The 21,916-nt window shown below is 33.0% G+C and overlaps 1 protein-coding gene across 1 annotated transcript in view; it reads left to right on the top strand.

Annotated features, from left to right (window-relative positions):
- The window catches only part of LOC137924960 (synaptogenesis protein syg-2-like), a 71,314-nt gene that overhangs the window by 14,328 nt on the left and 35,070 nt on the right, over positions 1 to 21,916 (top strand). The window contains exons 2-3 of the mRNA XM_068768382.1: positions 11,044 to 11,278; positions 19,246 to 19,378. Of these exons, the coding sequence (XP_068624483.1) occupies positions 11,188 to 11,278; positions 19,246 to 19,378 (224 nt within the window). The 5' untranslated portion in view covers positions 11,044 to 11,187. The remainder of the gene's footprint in view (positions 1 to 11,043; positions 11,279 to 19,245; positions 19,379 to 21,916) is intronic.

Below are 21,916 nucleotides of genomic sequence, written 5' to 3'. Positions count from 1 at the left end.
AGGCAGACCTTGATTCAGGTGAAAGTTAGTTGTAGTGTCTAAAATAAAACTTTTATTACTCTAACATTTGTACCCGCGTCCGATGTAATGTTCACCGAGTTTTAGCAAGTTTCCACTATTCAACGCGTCCCATTTTGTTTTCTTAACGGCCCGACATATAAAACTTCCTTTATTGCGGTTGTAAACTAGAGATGTCCCTGTATGGAACATAAACCCAACAAATGACAAAGTAGTGTTAAATTTTTATGGTCGGTATATTAATGTGTCTTTTAAATTCGACGTAATTTGTGGCGTAATTGATGTTGGAAATAGAACTGTATCATCGTTTCAGTCGTAGAACGTGTTCACTGCAGGACATTGCCCTTTCTTGTAATTAATTCTAAAATGCGACGTTATATTGAGGATTGCAATACTTCCTAATTACAACATAATTTCGGAAAATCCTCTTATGAACTAACAACGTAACAATATTTTACTCATTCTGTGAACCCGGTAAATCTGTTTTTTTACCAACCAAAAAGATTCAAAAATTTGTTTATTTCAGAAATAATAAAAAACAGTGCCTTAAGACGAAAAGCTACAACTAAAATACGTTACCAGTGACTTATGGCATTGAAACATGATCTTTCACTCAGACCCTCATTACCAAGCTCACTATCAGTCAAAGAACAGGCCATGGAGAGGGCTCCGCTAGGGGTTTCTATAAGAGATTGAATCAGAGTTAAGATGATCCGTAGACAAACAAAAATAACCGAAATAGCTAGCGTATTGGCTAGTCGAACCAGCAGTGGTTTTGTCATATACGACCTGGTTAAGGTTGGAAGAAAGTATCCAGGCCGCCTTCAACCTGTCCAATTGGAAATATATAGGGAAGGCCTATGTCCAGCGATGTCCTATAATTGAAATCATGACGATTATAAATAGATTACTAGCGCCATCTATCGGCACCTTAGTATGTTACTATTCTGATATATTTTTAAGAGATAACGGAGAAACAGTTGTATTAAAAAATATCTATGTATTGTCAACTGTTAACAACGTATTACTTGATGTAAAAGAAATATTTTAAATTCGTAGTTAATGTATAGCATAATTTTGTTTATTACATTATAAAATTTGCAATTTGTGTTGATGCCGGAGTTATTGAACCTTGAAAGAAATTTTGAGGGAAAAGTCCGTAAACGTTTTTACGTCTTTTACTTACGTTTTCCCGCTGAATAAAAAAAGTAATGAAACGTCTTATTAACCGCGTTCTATATTTGAACTTCAGACAATTTTTGGCGTTATGATATTGCTCTACACACGCAAAGTAAAGGGAACGCGAGAGAGAACCCATGTGATTGACACTTATTACTTTTTTCTCGCACTGAAAGCTAATATATTCTCGCGGCACATATATAACATGGATACTGAATTAAAAGAAGTGGAGCTCATTGCATCTTTTTCACATTTACTTAGAAGCATTACAGCAGTTGTTTGTTGGTTAATGGATGACTTTGCTTGTGTTTTTAATGTACGAGAACTCCTTTTAGAGCATTTAGTCAGTACTATTTTTACCGGACACTTTAATGTAATTGTACTTTTGTTAGAATTTTAAAAATTACAATGAATGATTGCATTGGCGTTTATCATTCTTAAATAGGTTTAAAGAAACGTTTCCACGTTGTAATTTTTTTAATAGCGGGGTCGAAAAATTGTTTTTTTTTGTCAATTTTTGGGTTTTGTAAATAATAAAAATTCCTGTATTTTTTTTTCAAGGCATGTAGGATATAAGGATTATATGATCTCCGCAACATGTTTGACTCAATTTTAAAAAAAATAAATTCATTATTAATGTTAAAGACATCAAAAAAGAGATATGAAAAGCTTACAAGATTTTTTAAAATTTTCTGTATGGTGCCAAATTATTATTATTGTGTATTTAATTTGAAGTAGGATTTAAAAAACTATGGAGATATAATTTATTTTAAATTTTTAACTATGCCGAGGAGTAGTTATGGGATAAGTTTTTTTTTTTGTTAAAAACAATTATGAAATTTATGAAAAAGAAATATATAGTGCCGTATTCTTTTTAATTCAGAATATTGTCAATAACAAACAGACATTTTTTATTCAGAATACATTCAATAACAAGAAGTGACTCACTGGTCGAACCCACAATTTTTAATAACCTTATAAATTTCAAACACAGACGTCGAAACTTGGAGCACAATGGTATCTTAATCTAACACATTCTGGTGCATAGTTAAGTTAAAGACATTAATCTCGGGCCAAATAATAGACGTAATTTATTGATCCAAATCCCAACAAAGCTTTTGTGGTGCAAGTCGTGAGTAATCCCCCTCTTACCTCCCCCTCCTTGCCGCCTCACTCCGGGCGGCCTCGCGTTGGCGTTCTACGCGGGTGGCGTCAGTTAGTTACCCGATGTTCCAAAGTCAGCACCATTAAGGGTATCTCGAGACACAATAGATCGTCTCCGTGACTTTGTTTTAAACACTAGATTCTTTACAGGAATCTCTTGGGTTATTCAGAAATTGTTTGTTAATGACAAACTTACTATCGTGATTTTTTTACCATATTATTGTTATTTATAAATTTGTATTGAGCCTTAAATACATAATGTCAAGAGGCCCTAAAAGCTTTTCTAAAAATGGATATTTTTAATATTACTACTTAAAACTATGCATCACAGGAACAAGAATTTTAAAATGTATGTTTTTTTTCTTTTACATTATGGCCATAAAGCTTCTCTTCCAAATCAAATATTACCTCCGCTTGTGTGGTTTACAGGAAACGAAATATTTTTATACATCCTTATTAAATGCTCTAACCAGCTAACAAATATCTGGAAACAATAAACTTTGTACACACTGTTTTTTTAATAAAGTCAGATGCTTACATCTATTCTTGTACCTTAGTACAAGAATGACTTTAGCAAAAAATGCATTAAAATATGCGACTTTTATTTGTCTTGTTAAAAATGTACTTCGTTAATGGTTTTATTTACGTCTTAAAATATTAGAAGGTAATGTCTTAATACTATCCGCGAAGACCTTTCTGATTAGAATAATTAAAAAATATATAATTTTAAGATTCAAGACTTTTTTGCGGAAAGATATTGTTTTAAAGTCTTTTCTAGGGGACATGAGCAATCCGTGTGAAAATGATAGATAAATCTGATCGACGATGATATAATAGTTAATAATGACGTTTACGAAATTAATGAAGAAACATCAAATCATTCATTTTCAAAGTTAACAGTAAAAGTCTATTTTGTGAAATGAAATGAATTTTTCAATTTATCAAATAATTTATACGATATTAAAAAAGTGGTCTGTCCGCTTTGTGGGTGGATATCCTGCGCTGCGCTTGCCGGTCTGTGGTCACCACTTCAGAACTGTTAGGTCCCATATGCTTATGTTCTGGGAAAAGCTTGTAACCTGCAGTGGACGTCGTGAGGATGAAATAATTTTAATGGTATATAATATGATGATATAATATTAATATATTAATAATATAATAATATTATGATATATTTTTTTTGACGACATATATTTAATAGTAAGGATAGTAATGAAAATAAATTAGAAGCATTTAAATTCGTGTATAACCTTCGATCTTTGATATATGTATTTTGAACGACAACGAATCGTAATTAAGGTAGAATTTGTTGTACGTATCATATCCCTCGGGGTACGCGGATGGACTTTTAATTTACAATTTAGGGTTGGGTATTCCCCGATTGGTTTTTAGGTTGATTAGACTTACTGAATTTCCTTTTTTTTTCGTTAACATATTTTTGACTAATTAAAAATTCGAATTTTTATCCAAATTGTTTGTTTTATTTGTGTTCATTAAATATATTATTAACTTTAGCAGGACTTCTGACAACGTTATGTAATTACTAAATTAGGCCTCTCTTATATTCCCAATAGGACTTGTATCCAGCTTTTGCCGAAAACCTTGACAAAGTCATTTGTTAGACTTGTCGGACATCGTACACTACGCTTGTTGGTCTTGACTTCAGAACTATGACCCACCAGCGATCGGTTCTGCGCGCTGTCTTGCTCACTGCTACTTAAACTTGTAAATGTTGGCTATGACGGATGTTTCTGTTTATGGATCTCCTCACTCAGGATTCGATCATGTTGAGAATTCCGGAGCATAGCCTTTCTCCATGTCTTGTTGAGACACTGTGAGTTTCTTAATGAGCTATTCGTGATTTTCGGGACGGTTAATATTTTTAAATTTTATTAACTTAAAAGGTAAAGTTTTTTTACTGTCAATTAATGTCTGGCATATCTTACTAAAATCAATGGCTTCCGAATTAATAAATAACGTAATAAAACTATAGTAATAAAGTGTTTTTAAAATTCAGATCATTACATTTTAAAAGTAATTACCGTTTACTATCAGTCCCTGCAACTTTGTACTACCATTATTGACCTGTCGCATTTCAATACAATAAATAAATAACTGTAATCTTTTTCTGAGTAAAGGCAGTAGGGGTGTATGTAGAGCTAATTTGCTGGGAAGTACTTTACCTGTAAAGATACTTGAAATATATGTCGAAGGAAAAAAAACTTTTAAAACATGATCGTATTTTTCATATTTACATTTATTTATTTTATTACATTATTCGCTAATTATACTCTGTTGACAATGTCAACGACGACTTTGTATCATCTTAGCGAACTTAATATTTTAGTAGATGGATAGAACTTGAATTACAGAGATGCGATAAGGCAATGTAAAATTTTTAGAATATTATATTTAGAGTAGTCCAAGAGCAAATGTATAACGTATTGACTATATGGTATTTTCCTTGTTTTACAGACAGCGCATATTTCCGTTGTCGGTGTGAATGTATGCTAATTACTAAATCATGTTAGACTGGATTAGTGACACCAATGTCTGGAATGGGAACGTCTGGTTCTCACATAAGATAATAGTTTATGTAAGTTATATTCCATTAGAATAAACTACTCTGTATCTTTTATACAGGGTTACAATCTTATATATGATTTACACTTTGTGCATAAATGATATAGGATTGCTACAGCTCAGAAACAAGTTTACAGGAGATGGACAGTAGCGTTCGTTGCGTACCATAATAACAGCGCGTTTGCCAAACTGCCTGCCAAGCGTGGCGATTATGGTACATCCCTCCAATGGTAGTCTGTGCTGAAACGATCCAATCAGTTTATTTTTTGTATTTTTATGGCCGTTCTGCCGCAATCTGAATTAAACGACTTGAAAATCAAATAAATTGAAAATAAAATAGATAATCATATAGATGGATAGACACGAGGTCGAACAATTGCTATTATTTTTAATTGTATTACAGTATTGATAGAAAACTGGAAAGACAATTTTAAGTTTATAATGGTATTTAAAGTTAAAAGTTGTGTTTATTATCCAATTTACAAATCGTAGCTATATTTAAATTTGTTATAATCCGGATGGATGGTTTTCCATACAAAGTTTCAAATTACGTCATCAAGGAAATTTAACGATATCTCTAAAAGGTTACCGTTTAAAATTTGATTGCCACCCATCAAAACTTTTGTTACAAACGAACGCAATTTACAACTCGACGCTTTTCTAAACCGAAATCTAATTAAACTTTTGTCACAATCGCCGTGAAAAAAGTTTTTCATCCGTCTCGATTTATAGAATAAATATTATAAATTGTGTCTAAATATTGTATCTTGGGATTGTACATTGACAATTAGTCTTTATTGCAACATTTTTACATCACTCGCTACGGTTCTTGGCATTATACATCATTATATTAATTTCATCCGTAGTCTATAAAAGATTCAGGATCTATGAATTAGATGTTCCACGGGATTGGGAAACAAGTTCCAGATCGCTTGAGCGGACGCTAAATCTAGTTTATTTTCGCGAGTGGCTACGAGAGGCAATCACGGATTTAGATTCCAAAACGCTATTAGACAGTATGTCCACTTTGTAGGTGGATGTTCTTTGCTACACTGATATGCAATATATGTTTCAAAATGTGTTATTATTTATTTTACATGTACTGTTAAATCCTATCCGCATTCGAATACTTTCTATGCGAGCTTGCACACACAGAGTGTAAAGTTATTTTAAAGAATTCCCTTCAAAAACTTATAAAACGAAATCGGTTCCGGACGGGCAACTGCTTTTGTAAAAAATAGCAGCGTCGAATGGATGGAAAATAACAGCGAAGTTATTGACACCTTTTTTGGAATTATTCAGCATGTCGGTTTGATTGATTCAACATTTGCTAAAAAATATATAGAGCTATGGATGCGGTCAGATAAATGCGTTCATACACATTTTTTTTATTCTTTGAAGTAACCGAACTAGATGAGAATTTAGCTGATGGTGATATCCTTTGAACATAATGATTATTCCAGAACGTTTTGGAATGCAAGATCTTTCGAAGCATTGGCTAAATGGTCCGACACCTTGACACCTTGACGAGTCTGGTTGGAAGCGTCTTCCATTTAAATACTACCGACGACTTTTGCAGGGACAACTGTTTACTTTGTCAGTGATCATCTTGCGTTGCGCTTGTTGGACCATGGTCTGCGCCCTAGCGGCCATTAAGGAATACTGACCATTAGACTCCAAGAGTGTTCAGTATGATTGTCAACATGTGGCCTGTGCCCACTGCCATTTCAACTTATCAATTTGAGTAATATCAGCTACTAAGTACGAAGGTTCCATCGCAAACTTCAGCTCGAGTCGTCACATTAGATCATAACGAGCTTGAGACAAGAAATGGTATGAATCTTTACTTCAGTCATTGCAATAATTATGAATTTTAAGGCGGAGTTAAGCTTGCACATTAACTTTTGGAAAAATCATAAATATAGACGAGAAGTAGAGGGAGAGAGAGAGTGAGAGAGAAAGTATACCTGGACGGTCTTTAACATGAGAAATTTTCCACGGGTAACAAGGTGAAGGTGGTGCATTAAAATTCGGCGCTGCAACGGATTTTTTTATTTCAAAAATTTTTATTACTCTAACCCATCGCCTACTTGGACCTTAGTCATACTTCACATTGACGGCGGAAATCAAGGTCACGATGATACTCCTGTAATTTATAGTACGATTGGAAATAGGTATAAATTTGAGGAAATAAGTTATACATTCACTCATATAAATAAATACAATGCAAATAATTTACGAATAATTATACGAAATTAATTAAAAACGTTTATTCAATTATTTCTATATAAAAACCATAAAAACATGCAGAAATCAAATCAAGCAATCGACATTGATATATTATAGGTCGCTTGATATCGTCCTTCAAGGTAGCGTCATCTCGGAATTTATTTTTCTTTGTGCGAATAATCTGGTGTAGTAATTGGGGCGTTAAAATTATTTACAGTTAAATACAAACTCCGCTGGTCGAGCTCGGGAAATAATTCAACCGTTAATGCTTATTTACCCAAACATGAAACACGACCCACGTACCCAAACAACGCTTATAAACGTCTAAACAAATTTCACTATTTCTCTTTAATCCGAAAAGTGATTAAAATTAAGTTATATTTAGTCATTTCCAATTAACATAAATTAATGGTCCAATTTTCCGAACTAATTATTTCTGATGGGGTCGAATATGTCATTCAAGTTTTCGAGTTGTATTTTTTCGTTACTGTTAATTGCTCTAAGCCGGAAATCTTGTCTGTTAACTCTCTTAATAACCAGTTTCCTGTTAGCTTAACTTTGATTTCGGAATATCACCCCAATTTATTCTTATCAAGAGGTCCGCCGCTTGTATCAATTCCTATTTTATCTTGATTAAATTTAAATGTGATTTGGAAAAATGTGCTTTATGTTAACGTGAATAAAACAGCTTCTGTATTACTCAATTGATATTGGGATTGTATTTCGAAAATATATTAACTTGTATAATCTTACGGTCTAATTATTGAGATTCATTTTCGAAGGAGTTAAGTTTAAATTTCAATAACCGGTTTTTTGTTATGTTGCGACGCGTAATATAAGATGTTTGATGACTTTAAAACTAGCTTGTGTTTCTTAATGTAGAAATAATTATAGTCATAATGTTTCGATATAAGGTGGTCTTGGGAAAAAATAGTAACAGGTATTTAAAAGCGTATTAATAAGTTAAACACGTAGAGATATAAATGATTTATCGCCAGTTGGTATAGATTCATTTAATACTTTGTACAATATTGCTACTGAAAGCGGTGTACCGCGGCTTATAAAAGCGCGTCGAAGTGGGTGCTGAGGAAAAAAGAGCATTAGTACCGCCGCCGCGAGTGTTAATAGCCGACTGATGAAATGTGCGGCCGATACTCTCTTGTGTCTTGGCACGCTCACACCTAAGGCGCGGTACAGCGGTTTCGGTAGCAATAAAGTTAGCTAAGTCTAAACCATGCAGTTTTCAAACAAAGCTTGTTGTACCTGAGTAATCTGATTTCAAAGTCGAGTCCTTAAGTAAAACCATATTATTGTTATAGTAAGTAATTCATAAAGTTTCCCGAAAACATACCTTGCGGGCACTTTATACGTTCCTACGATCTTCCTTTTCTTACTTTTAAATCTAAGATTTTATGAAAGTTAAACTTAATTATTTTAATCAAGAGTTGGGTTTGTATTATAATGTCAAATATTGTTAAAATTTATTTAAAAAGAGCAACTGAATAATTTCTGGCTTGCTCTTCTTTGCGAATCAACATTCCGAGCCGGTGGTAGTTTCTTACTTTTAATGTAATATCAATTGAGTATTCAAATTTGCGTATAAATGCCTCACAATAAAATAAGAAATTTTACTGCCTATCTATGAAGTAAAATACTCATTCACTTCGCCATTTCAAAGTGGCGAGCTCAAATATAGAGCAGTAGTTTTTTTTAGTTATATTCTTGATTTTCGACGTGACTTAAAGGGCAGGCTGTTTTCTTTAAGTCAAATTTTTATCGCCGTGTATTGTATAACAGTGTCGTGACTATAGTATAAAAACAACCAGAGGTCGGGTGGTCTATGCAAATGTTGAATGCACCGAGGTCCTAGTCTCCTCTTGTAGCGTTCATGTAAAATATTATAATTAGTTTATTATACAAACGGGTTTCATAGTCCATGAATATATTCGTGTTTTATAACCTAGTCATAATGTTGCTTGCTTAAGTATAATTTGCAAATTAAAATACATGCAATCTTAGGTTCTTGCGTGTACTTTTAATGATGTATAGAAGATTTATTACTAAGTAATGCCTACGAGGTACGTGGCTTTAGTCTGCTTGAAATTGCTTACTTTTTTGAATAGATATTTCTCATATGAGGGCCGACATGTTTTCGAGTGGCAACCATGAGTCGGTGGGCGCGGCGAGGGTCGGCCCGCCGCTGGGTGGAAATGACTGGTCATCTTGGCGATCTTTGCAGGAAGCTTAGGTATTGCAGTAGGCGTCTAATCGGCTGACATGCAGGTTATTTCTTACAGTTGCTCTTGACCATGATCTCATATGATCTTGAGTACATTAAACCAGCGCAAATATTATTAGATTTCTGGCTCAGGAGTTTAAATAAAAGCAATACGGGTTTAGCATTCCGAAGATCGAACTTTGACGAACAATAAGGAATAATGTACTTATTATAAGTCTTGTTCAAGAAAGTGTAAGGCGACATAAATGTCTTAATAATTTGAGTTGTAAACTGTCTTTAGAAGAAAAAATAAAGGAAATAAGTACATTGATCGTTGTTTCATTAATACGTCTAAAATGTATTGCATGTCAACTTTTTATCATTACTAATTCTCCCAAAAAGCGTCACATGCGCACAGAACCAAAAACAAATTTTGTATATATAAGACTCACTCCATCTTTTTTTCACTTTATACATATAAATACTAATGTTTAATTACCTCTAATTTAAAGTCCTAGGCGCGTCTTTCACAAACTTGTGACCTTAATTCTGCTAAACAATATTGTACAAACTCCGGTCTATTGTAAATGTTCTTCGGTGACAAGACAAGGCGTTCACTAAAAGCCCTCTTTGTTGAAGGATAAATGAGCTTTTAGCGCAAAATTGTGGGTGTTCGTGTAAAAGTGACCGCATACTTCCCACAAATAATAGCCGAAGCCACAAAATGAACGGACAACGGTGATTTTGATAACCCCTGTATCTCTTACGATGAGTCCGGATCCTTAAAGATATTTCTAAGGCTTTCAGCGGATATGGGTCGGTATGAGGGCTTCTGCCGATTAACTTACGCCGATATATTACGTACGCACGATAATTATTAACGGTTTTTTCGCGATGTTGTAAAAAACAGGTACAATTTTACTCTTTCTTCTTTATGAACCGACATATTTTTGTTTTATTTTGTAAGAATATTTTTTAATTACGGGTTTCGTAATGTTTCTGAGACATCGACAGATTAAACAAAAATAATTTTTGATGTGCACACGTAGTGCAAATTGTACGGATTTAATACAACACAAAATAAATTAAACTTTCTGTACACACACACACAGATATATATATATATATATATATGTATATATGTATATATACACACACACACACACATATATATAATGATATTTATTTGTTACACACAAGAATTACCGTAACCTTATGAAAAATCAAAACACAAAAACGAATTGGTTAAAAAACTATACCAATAATGAGTTGACTCATTTCTTATTTATTTCAAACAGACATCCGTGAATGTGTGTGCATGTTAGTATGTATATGCCTGTAACATTATGTTCGGTATGTGTACGCAAATGAATATATTCAGTAATTCAACTGATTTTCGTGTTTTTTGTAGAAAATTATTTTTAATTTATCAAACTTTCGAGTCATTATGCTAAAACCGTACTTGTGATACCGTAAAATTTTACAATACAATTATGTAATTAAATTATCAGCATTATAAAGCTCTTGCTTGGACCTTATTAAGGCCTCTGAGAGGGCTGATATGACGATGAAGCTTTTTTAAATTACTAAATAAACTATAACAAGAACAGTCTTTTCATAAAATTTTAAAATTTATTTTCTATTTGTTACAGGGCCAGGCTGTATATTTCACAAACAAGTGGATTAGAGATGTAGTAAGTGATCGTAAATAGTTATGTAACAATAGTGGATAATGGCCGATATCGGTTTTGAAATTCTCTTACTATGTGCTCGGTAGTGATGTGTCTTTATCGACCATGATCGTAACTCACACGCAAGTCGTGCTGTTCTGTGCTCTTCTACACTATCAAGTTGAAAGCCAGCAGGAGGTGCTTATTGAAGAGTCACGTAAGTGTTTTAACAGTTTGATAAATATTAATATTAATAATAAAAGAAAAAAGATGCTTTTAGAGACAAGTTTCGTGATAAAAATATTAAGACTGTATAAAGTCGATTCATAAGTCGATGGGTTATTTATTAAAATACAGAAAATTCGGATTACTACATTTCATTTATTATTTACAATCCGTCCCTGTAGAATTTATACTGATTAAAATTATTGACCTGTAGCTTTCAAATAGCAAAAAAACATATTACAGAATCATCACTTTATGTAGGATGTTTGGAAATAGGTGTTAAATCTTTAAAGCTTTTATGGTTTTTACACCTATAACCAATCAACCTATGTAAATTTATAGCCTGCTGGGACTAACAATAAACAACAATTAAACACTTAGAAAATACGGATTACATTTTATTTAATATTTACATTCCATTCCTGCAGATTTTGTACTGCCAGAAGCTAATGATTATTTACATTCCAATAGTAACAAAAACTAACATTCAGAGTCTTTAAAACAGGATGTTTAGAAATAAAGGTAAAAGTTTTAAAGCGTTTTGCTAACAAATGAGCTATACCCTCACCCCTTAAAGCTTTTATACCTATAAACAATTATCTTGTAATGCAATTATACGACAGTGTATAATATACAATACAATATCGTTATTATGATTATTGTGATAATTTTTAATCACCTCATTTTCACTTTACACTCTTTGCTCCACTCGTTGTTAGGGGGCGGCCGCCCGCTACCAAACCGTGAACAGCGTGGGCGATTCGATGTTCGATCCGAGTTGTTCCCTCCTTGCCTCCCCTGTCGTTCACGCTGCCGTTCCAAGCCACATATACAAGTGCAGCCAGAATGCGCTTGTCCAGCTTTTGTTTTATTTATAAGTTTACGAACCTTTCCGCTCCGTGAATTAAGTACCGATGAAACTGTAAAAGCCCCCGGGCTAACAGCGTCAACGTCAACCGAGAATAAGTATTATTTGCTGTTTTAATTATATCATTTTGATTTTACTCCCAATGTTAAGTATTACTTCCATTAATACTGTAACCAAACACCCTGTATAATATTTATTTCGATTCAATAATGGTCTATGAACTTTTATTTTTCTATACGAATTATACCGTGTAGATAGACAATACTTTTCAATGCAAATACAGGATAAATGATGTAATTTTTCGTTCCACTGGAAGAAGGATGGATGTGGCGCGCGAGATACGGGAGTCTCGCGTAACATCCATTATGCGATAACCAATGATTTGTGGGCACACACAGATATTGATTTTGTAACGCGACCGCGCCGACGGATTGTGTGATAAGAATAAGGAATTCACATGTTTATATTTACTTATTGTTGTATTTTTTTTTCGGGTATATCCCTTTTATAATCTTATTCATTATTCGTTTTTCTATTTCTTTACTTTAAATGTTAAAATGTGATCACCAAAAAAACAGAGTTTGTTCAGGGCATTTCTCAGACTCGCAGCTTTATTTATAGTTTAGAACTTTCCTCATGTCGTGCCTAAGTGATAACTAAAGTCGTAGGACATCCATTGTTGGACGTGACCATCTGCTATATAGATTTAAACCTGCATCCAGTGTTTGATCCTAACATTGGACAGGATTTAACGTTTAATTTGAGATAGTGGTAGAAAGGGGCTGGTAAATTCGGTATCACTGTGGCAGAAGTCAAAAACACCCTTTAGTGAAATTTTTTTTCTGTTTTTTTCTTGGTGTCCACAATTGATTCGAAAGAGGTAAAAAACTTTGGGAGGAATCATTTTAAGGTCATTTAGTTTCTTTTAGATGTCGGCACTTAGACTTTTTCTTTTTTTTTGGCGGCTCTTCTTACACGGGCATGTGGTGACTTATGTTGTCAGGCTCCCAGGAGCTTTGCGGGCATTTTAAGAACTATGACTAGATTAGTAAAAACATTTTAATATAATATATTTTCTCGTGACAGAGCGATTTATAGTGAACTGTGGTTGTTAATGATATATGAAATGATGATGAAATGATCTATATGAAAGTTTTAAACTTTAAGGAATTATAACTACCATTGAAACCTTTCGATATGTGCAAATAACTTAAGAACTTTAGTCAAAAGGATTGACGATTTATATGTATTAATTGTGATATTTTGTTGGTTGTATTTTGACTTGGATATTTAATCACATCAATACGCATTTATAATGCTGTGGACATGGTATAGGCAGTGTTTTTGAAAGAATCCTGTATCCGAAGACAGCGGTAGACTAGATATGGCCCAGCAATAGGGGACTGAGACTTGCGATTGTAAATCGCGGATTAGATTTTCGGGATACAATCTTATATAATTCACACTTTGTGCATCAATTATATAGGATTGCCACTGCTCACAAACAGATGGACCGCAGCGTCCTCTGTGTACCATCATACCACCCTTTGATCACCAACGTGGCAATTACGGTATGTCCTTCGTAGATATCTTTAGGGCCTATGCTTTGCAGTAGGCGTGTATAGGCTGATACGACGACTTATAGATAAACAACAAATATTATCTTTCATTGAGGTAAATCTTTATCTATGTAATTAATAATAATCCCTGTTTCTCTTGGTTACACCATAATTTGAACGATTTTACTTATTTCATTCATCTTTTTTATTAATGTCCTAATGGTTTGTAGCAAGTTATTATAGAACAGAAAATTAAAAATTGAGTGGAAATTTCAGAAACCATGATGACCGAAAAAAGTTATTGAAACTAAATATACCTTGATACTATTCAATAATTTAATACAACGAATCTTTATTATTCTGTAAACTCAAGTTGGAGTATAGAAGAGGCACCGGTAGCCGTTAGATTTCACACGCCATGTTTAAAGGCTTTGTTTGAAGATTCGTAAACCCTTTTAGCGCTTGCTTTCATTGCCCTTTTCATTCAATTTGGGTCAAACACACGACGAGCAGTAACAAGAAACTACACTCGAGTATTTTATACATCTAAATGTTGAGACGTACAAAGTAATACTTAATTGTAAGTTTTAATGTTCTTAGTTTAGTGATGTTTGTAAGGTTTAGTTAGTAAGGTGTAAGCTATTTCGGAATAACTGAAACATATTTATTGCAAAACTTCCATACAAATGCGTCATATTCAAATTTAAAATATCTTTATTCGAGTATGCATTAATAATACTTTTGTATCGTGACTTACTTCAATTTTAACATTATAAGTAGTACTCTACCACCGATTCGGAATGTCAGAAATTCAACAGTTGCACTTTTTAAATAAAATTTAACAATGTTTGATGATCAGTCGATTAATGTATGTATTTATTGTAATATGAACCATGGAAATGAGTCAGCAAACCAAGTTCCATACATTTCGATTAATAAAATACGCTTGATTAAGATTTATTTAATAAAACATGAAGATGCTATTCTCGAGAAGGACGTCAAATGTCTTATTAACAACCTATTCCATAACCAAGAAAGGTTCTTCTACCCAAGCGAGGCTGGAAACGAACTCTTCACACTCTTTCTCTTTTTACATCAGAGCTGAATGAAATCGTTTTGAAGGAGGCTTCACATATTGTTAATAATGTTACATACGAATAATTTTTTTCTGTTCAAACAGAGAGGTCTCGGTGTTTCTCAACCGCAAAGGAGGGTTGAAGGGGAAGGATATGAGACATTATAAGAATGTCAGTATAGGTTTCAAGAAGTCACATGAGGCTATTGAGGGCACCTACATTGAAAAAAGTGCTCGTTCACCAGCAACGAGACCATTCGTGGCTGGAGCCATACGGGTGTGGTGTCGTAAGTCGCGATTAAGTAAAAAGTATTATACAACAGTTTCGCAAAGAGGCATGGGTGACATGTTTGTACACTTGTCTCCATGTTTCAAGGACGTTCAATTTTGAGATATTGTGTCCATTAGCGAATGAAGATCACTGTCCAAAATTGTGAGGTTCAATGTACTTTAAGTTTCCAAGGTCACTGGCTCCAAGAATTCTTCCCAAAATAGTAACGAAATAAATTTAAGTCCAAATTCATGTTATTATTATAATACATACATTACAATCATTAAAGAAACAAGTATTAAGTAAGATAGATAAAAAATAATCTAGCTGTTAACAATTTTTATGGCTAGACTAAATAAAAATGCAGTCATCCTAGATAAGCAAACATTTTATTGACTCCGATAAACTTCAACTAACTTAACTATCAACCGATACCAAAGTCAAACATATCTTTGGATATCTTATGGCTGATAAACTGTTAACTTAAAATTCTCGGTATTTAAAGGTACGGTTATATAAGGTATAACAATCATAAGGGTCTTTTTTTTAATACATTATATCAACAGAGTTTTATTCGGGAATAGACGTGATTATAATATTTTAATTTGAGGTTGTCATCGTTCAGAAGCGACATTCTTCCTCGGCAGCTTTTTGCAAAAGATTTACATGTGTTACTATAATATTTAATGATATATATACAATAACATTTAAGAACTTGTTGTATTTTATAGCAGTAACGTCTACGGGCCCTACAAAAATACGTGAACCCCAACCATTGCATTTGTGGCTTCCGTCAAAGGTACCTATGGAGGGACATACCATAATCGCCACAATGGGCAGGCGGGCAGGTGATCGTAGTTGTGTATGTCGTGTTACGCAGAGTACGCTGCTGCCTATTCTGACACTTTGTTTGTGAGCAGCAATCCTATATAATTAATGACCAAAGTATAAGTAAAAGATATTATTCCGAGAATCGACCTCGCGACGTAAGATCATAAGTGGCAGGTCTCTATGGCTGGGCTACTAAAATACACATAGCATCATCATTAATGATTAGGTTGGAATTAATTCTTCTAAACTATATAAAAATATTAATATAGTGTAAAAAATTTTAACTGATAAAACTTGAGAATTGTTTGGTTCACCACTGTATTAAAGTTATTATAGTGACCAAAATAAAGTCCAGCGCGTTTGGTAGGGTCGCTTGCTTTAAGTTGAAGGATGCCATTATAGGTAAGTTTAATCTGATTCCAGTAAACAAGTGTGTATGTGTATACAAACAATTAATGATATTATGTAGATAACTAATTGAATGAATGAATATGAATATAAATAGCTATTTAAAAGCTTTCTATCCCTTTTCGATTAATGGCGATATAATACGAATATCGAACTATAAAAAAAATAAAACGCAAACTAAAAAAAAAATATAACATGTTGGTGAAATTGGGGAGTTTTATGTTTCGTGATGCAAGATTACGTCGAACGTCTCGATTTGATGGAAATCGATATCGATGCGGAGAAAGTAAAATAATAATTTACGACGTTTGCCTTGTACAAATGTCTCGTAAACATTCGTACAATTTTATCGAATGCGACACGCTCAACGATGTGAGTATATGTCGTTTTTTGGTTATTGCCGTGTTGTACCTGTAAAATATGTGTTAGGCACAGAGGTGTTTTTAAATAGTACATATGATAATCTTTATTTAGTTATTAACTGTCGGCATATCTAAAAATTATAAAACCTGATTTGTGACTTATTAAACCAAAAAAAATGTCAGTCAACAAGTCGAGAACAACTAACGGTCAGAATCTAAAGATTTATTTATTAATTATAGATTATTAAATATCAGCATATTTATGAATGATGCAACGTGGTTTGTGAGTATTCAGTCTAAAATACCTTCATATTCCATTAAATAAACAAGATATTATCATTAATTGTATTAATTACTTAGTCCACTTTTTAACCCGGGGTAGCCAAGCTACTGGATGGAGCATTTTTTTCTAAATTTAATTTTTTTTCGAGAGCCGCAATTAAATATGTATTTATAAGGTACGCCAAAAATTTTAATTTTACAGAATTTATATTTTTTGAAAGCATTTAAATATATAAGAAGAAAATACGTGTATTGACTTTAAATATTAAAAATAAAGCACATTTATTTAACTTCTCTTGTATGAGTATTTCTCAGTAATTCAGATGCTGATTATACTGATCGATGTTCGGATTTGATAAATTTTAGGAAGGAAACAAATTATTTATTGAAGACAGAAATAATCCTTCAAAGAGTTGTATGTAGATTGCGGGCCGCGGGTTGATCCCTCCTGGCACTTATTTATTACGTCTACCGGTGACTTCAGACCGAGTTGTATTTGAAAATAATTGTTCACTGATAAAGCTTCAACTCAAGTTTTAACTGTTTTCATCATGTTAGCTGATAGACTAGTATTACTAACATTATATTTAGTTCATAAAAGACAAATCTTTGTCATAAAATTAGAAATATATTAAAATTAATTCCAAAGATTTATTCTTTTCGACAGTCAAATTAAAAAAAAGAAGAGCCGAGAACACATTTTAAATTTTTATTTTTAAAACGGTTCGTATTTAATAGTGTTCAAATCAGCTAGATAGATACTAATGAAAAATATTTTATTGCAATTATTAATAAAAACCGAAGTGTTAAATTAAAATAAAAGCAAATAACCGCAATCTAAACGAAGCCGAACATTTTTGTGAAAAATTATTTTTATTGTCAATAAATGCTATTTCACAGAATTCAAATTGTTTAGCTATTTGACCATTCTAAAGCCAATTGATGGTTGAATTTATCATTTTTGAACATGAAGATTATGTATGTTTTTTTACTCTTGCACCATACTAACTAATATGTTTGTGACGTTACGATTCACTTTCTTTATATGTTAAACAAACAGAAGTTAATAATTGCACAGTTATTTATGTTACATAAACCTAACCTAACAGTAGGTAACTGGGAACTACTTATATTGCGGGGTTTTAAAACTTCTATCCAATTTCAAGAACAATATTTAAAGCTACACATGTATTTAGACAATTATAATCAATTACTTTCTTGGTATGCATTTTACCTTAGGTAATATTCTTTGTGCATATATGTTTGCTCTATCTCGGAGGTCTATAAATGGTAAAAATGTATGCGGTGTAGTTATGTTAAACTATGTTTGTATATAGCAACGGTTTATGCAAATTCGCCATTTCAAGTCTAAAGGTACATCACGTGAGCTAAGTAATTTCTCTTGCTTCAAAGTGAAACATGTTTGCGTAATATGATTTTGCGACAAATGCTTGACAGTCGTACCTATCTAGACGGTTAGTAATGTTGAGATGGAAAGATGATTTCTATCTCTGTCTTTATCAATTAAGGAAGGTGTGAGATTTAGAAAGAAATATCGTTATACAAAAAATTTGCCGCAAAGCGATTCAAAACTACGGAACCTTTGTGAATTGTCAGAGATATTACATATGAAAAAAACTCTTTGGAAGTTTTTATGAGTAGACTTAATGGTTGTCCAATAGCATTGTGTTCGAATATTACCTCCAACCGTATCGATCATTTGTTCCGCCAGACAAGAGAAGTTTTGGATGCCATACTGGGAATGCTTTTGTGTTTGCCAAATATGATTTTATACAGTTTTCGCGAACAATAGGTGACTCCGAAATGTAGGTTGATAGAGTTTTTACATCGTCAGGTAACTTGATACCTGCGGTGTATTAGAGTCATTTATACAGGCTGATTGGTTACGGATGTAAGCCTTAAATATGTGAATATATAGCGCATATAATCCTGTATAAAAATCAATGGTTTCAGACACAATAAATAACGTAAGTTTAACGTTAGAAAAAACGTTTTCAAAATTAGAATTACTACATATTGAATTATTGTTGTACCTGTCCCTGCAGACTTTGTACTACAAGAAGTTTGTCTGTGGCTATAGAATAAATAAAATGTTGTAATATTTAGAATGATCAATTTATACAGACAATTAGAAATAGATGTAAAAGCTTTGAACCACACTTATAATTGTCACAAATTGCTCCATTTTCCAGCAGGCGCCGTTGGGAATCAAACCATATGATAATAAATCGCGAGTTTGATTCCCGTGAGTTCATTGTTACTAATTATGATTTGTTGTGTAGTGGAGGTGGAGTCCGTGCAAGGACCTACGGGGGGTCGAGTTGAATTGCCATGCGACGCGAGTCCGGCCCTTGCCGCGGATCGAGTGGGTCTCGTTATATGGTACAAGCAGGGTCACGAGACGCCTATTTATTCGTAAGTATAACATTTTCGTAATTTTTCTTTAAAGATACATTTAGAATTAAATATATTTATAAATTTTGATTTTTAATATTGCTTTGTGGGGTCCGTAAGGTTCTCGAGTGGCGACCACTGGTTAGGTGGACCGACGTCAAGAGTAGAGATAGATATATAGCGAACCGAGCCATATCGGCCATCGTGGCGATCGCGTGGCGTGGTGTGGCTTATGCCTTGCAGTGGGTGTCTTTTGGGCGACATGATGATGGTGAAGGCATAACATTGGCGATTTGTTAATATGGGCACTGTTCGATAATGTAACCAGATATAAATCTGAACCCATTGAACTAAAGAAGGCCATATGTATAGGCTATGTATAAAACTTTGCTTTTGAAAATATTTAAAAAAATCATGTTGTGCATCATCACCTGTATAAAGTGATCACTTTCAAATAAATTATTTTAAAATATATTATACTTTCTATTGCAATATTACTGGCCAATAACTTCTGGCAATACAAAGTCCTCAGGGATGGATACGAATTTTGAAAACGTTTTGTCATATTATATTATTATTACGTTCAATGTTATTTCTAAAAACCATTAATATTTGGATAGGGTGTACCATACATTAATTGGCAGCAAATGAGCTATACATTCACCTATTTTGAGCTTTTATCCCAATAAGATAAGATAAAATTATCCAACGTTAAATTTCCATAACGGAACTCTTATTTTTGACTCTACTCTGCTTCGCAATGCGTTATAATTATGGAGAAACGTGATAAACAGTTTTTTTTTTTAAAGTTTAACAATACCGATTTATGCATAAACTGTTATAAATAGCCTAAATGAAAAAAAAAAAAATAAGCGACATCACAGCCACGGATTCTCGTCATATAAATATTCGTTTAGCGAGTAATATGCCTTTTCTCTCCATTTCACGGAATTTTATTAAAAAATCTGACTTCGTTTATTACAAATGAATTAAAGATTTTTCGCAGTCAAAGTTTGGGTATGGCCAGGTTGTTTTTAATGGTTACACCATGAACGTCACCTATTTTTTGACTTTATGAGATTTATTGTAAACGTATAAAATATTATAATAAATATGTTGTGAAGCCACAATAAGAATATTGATTTCTTTAAACCGTTTTCTCAAAGAGATTTGCGACCCTTAGTCATAAATTGGTTGGATGGCTCTTTTTTGCTAAACCAATATATACTCAATATCTGCAATTTTTAAAGAAACAATCCGTAGGACATAATGCTGTAGAAATAACAAAAATACACTATTCTAGCACTCTCAATATCGTTAATCGTTCTGTGTATTTTTAAAAGAAGAAGGCATGTAATTTAATCAGGGAGTCTTTTTGATCTTCGGAATCGTTCTTCCAAACAACAGTAAAGGTTTTCAAAAATACGCTGCCAAGTTTTAAGCTGTTGGAACGACCGCCATATCTCGAATACTTTAATTCAGCAACTATTTTTGGAGAGCTACAGAAAATTCTACTTTTGATATGTCCCTGTAAAAATTCAATACAATCTAAAATATTTGACACCGTGTGCATTAATGGATTGCCACTGCTCACTAACAAGTTTCTTGAGGACGGGCAATAGCGTCCTCCGCTTCCATAATAACACTCTGCGATCGGCAACCTTCCTACCAAGCGTGGCGATTATGATTTATCCCTCCATAGATCCTCCATTGGGGGTGGCTTATACCTTGAAGTGGGCGTCTATGAGCTGAAACGAGAATTATTTAATTTACCATAAAATTATATTTTCAACTTTAGTTAGTACCTTTCAATTTAATTAAAATAATCTTTCAAATTACGAGAGTAAAAAAGTTAATCACAAAATTACAGATGGGTCTAGAATTGCTTATTCCTTTTGTAACAATTTTAATGTAATGACTAGTTGAGAGTTTGCTCCGCCAATCATTAGTAGATTAAATAAAATGTAAGAATGTTTTTTTTCTGAGGGCGCTTCGAGCTTTCTAAATTAAAACGTTAAAGATTATTTTCTAACCAATTTTGTGTAACTTGAAATTCATTATATATATAAATAATATATATAAATGTGTAATAAGTCAAATCAAGTCAAAATATCGGCAGCTTAAAATTAAGTGTAAGTTAGTTCGTAACGAGCAACCTACTGAAAACTATCAAGAAACTCGGTGTAGTTTGTAATTTTTTTTAATATTTTGGGAACAAAAAAATATTTTGTTAAAATTATAACAATTAATTTATTTCTAATATACAAAACTTACTTATAGTGGAAGTAAAATAAAAAAAACATATGATAATCAATCTAAAAAAACATTAAACTATGTTCCATTTATTAAGCTTTTAGCATTGAAAAATTACTAATGATATCTGTATCATTGGCAAACATGTCAGGTTTTTTAACCACTTAATAAATGTTGTTATTGGTCTGGTGCTCGGGTAATTGATGCGAGTAAATCATGCAGGACATGAAAGAAGACCGTGTCGCTTTGTCACCCTGCCGAACATAAATCCCTGGAATGCACAAATGTATGCTCACGCATAAACAG

This window comes from Battus philenor, unplaced genomic scaffold (genome assembly GCF_028537555.1).
Source record: "Battus philenor isolate CCGP_79_NKW_IND1 unplaced genomic scaffold, ilBatPhil1.0.hap1 SCAF_25, whole genome shotgun sequence".
Classification (NCBI taxonomy): Eukaryota; Metazoa; Arthropoda; class Insecta; order Lepidoptera; family Papilionidae; genus Battus; species Battus philenor.
This window is presented reverse-complemented; position numbering and strand designations above follow the sequence as displayed.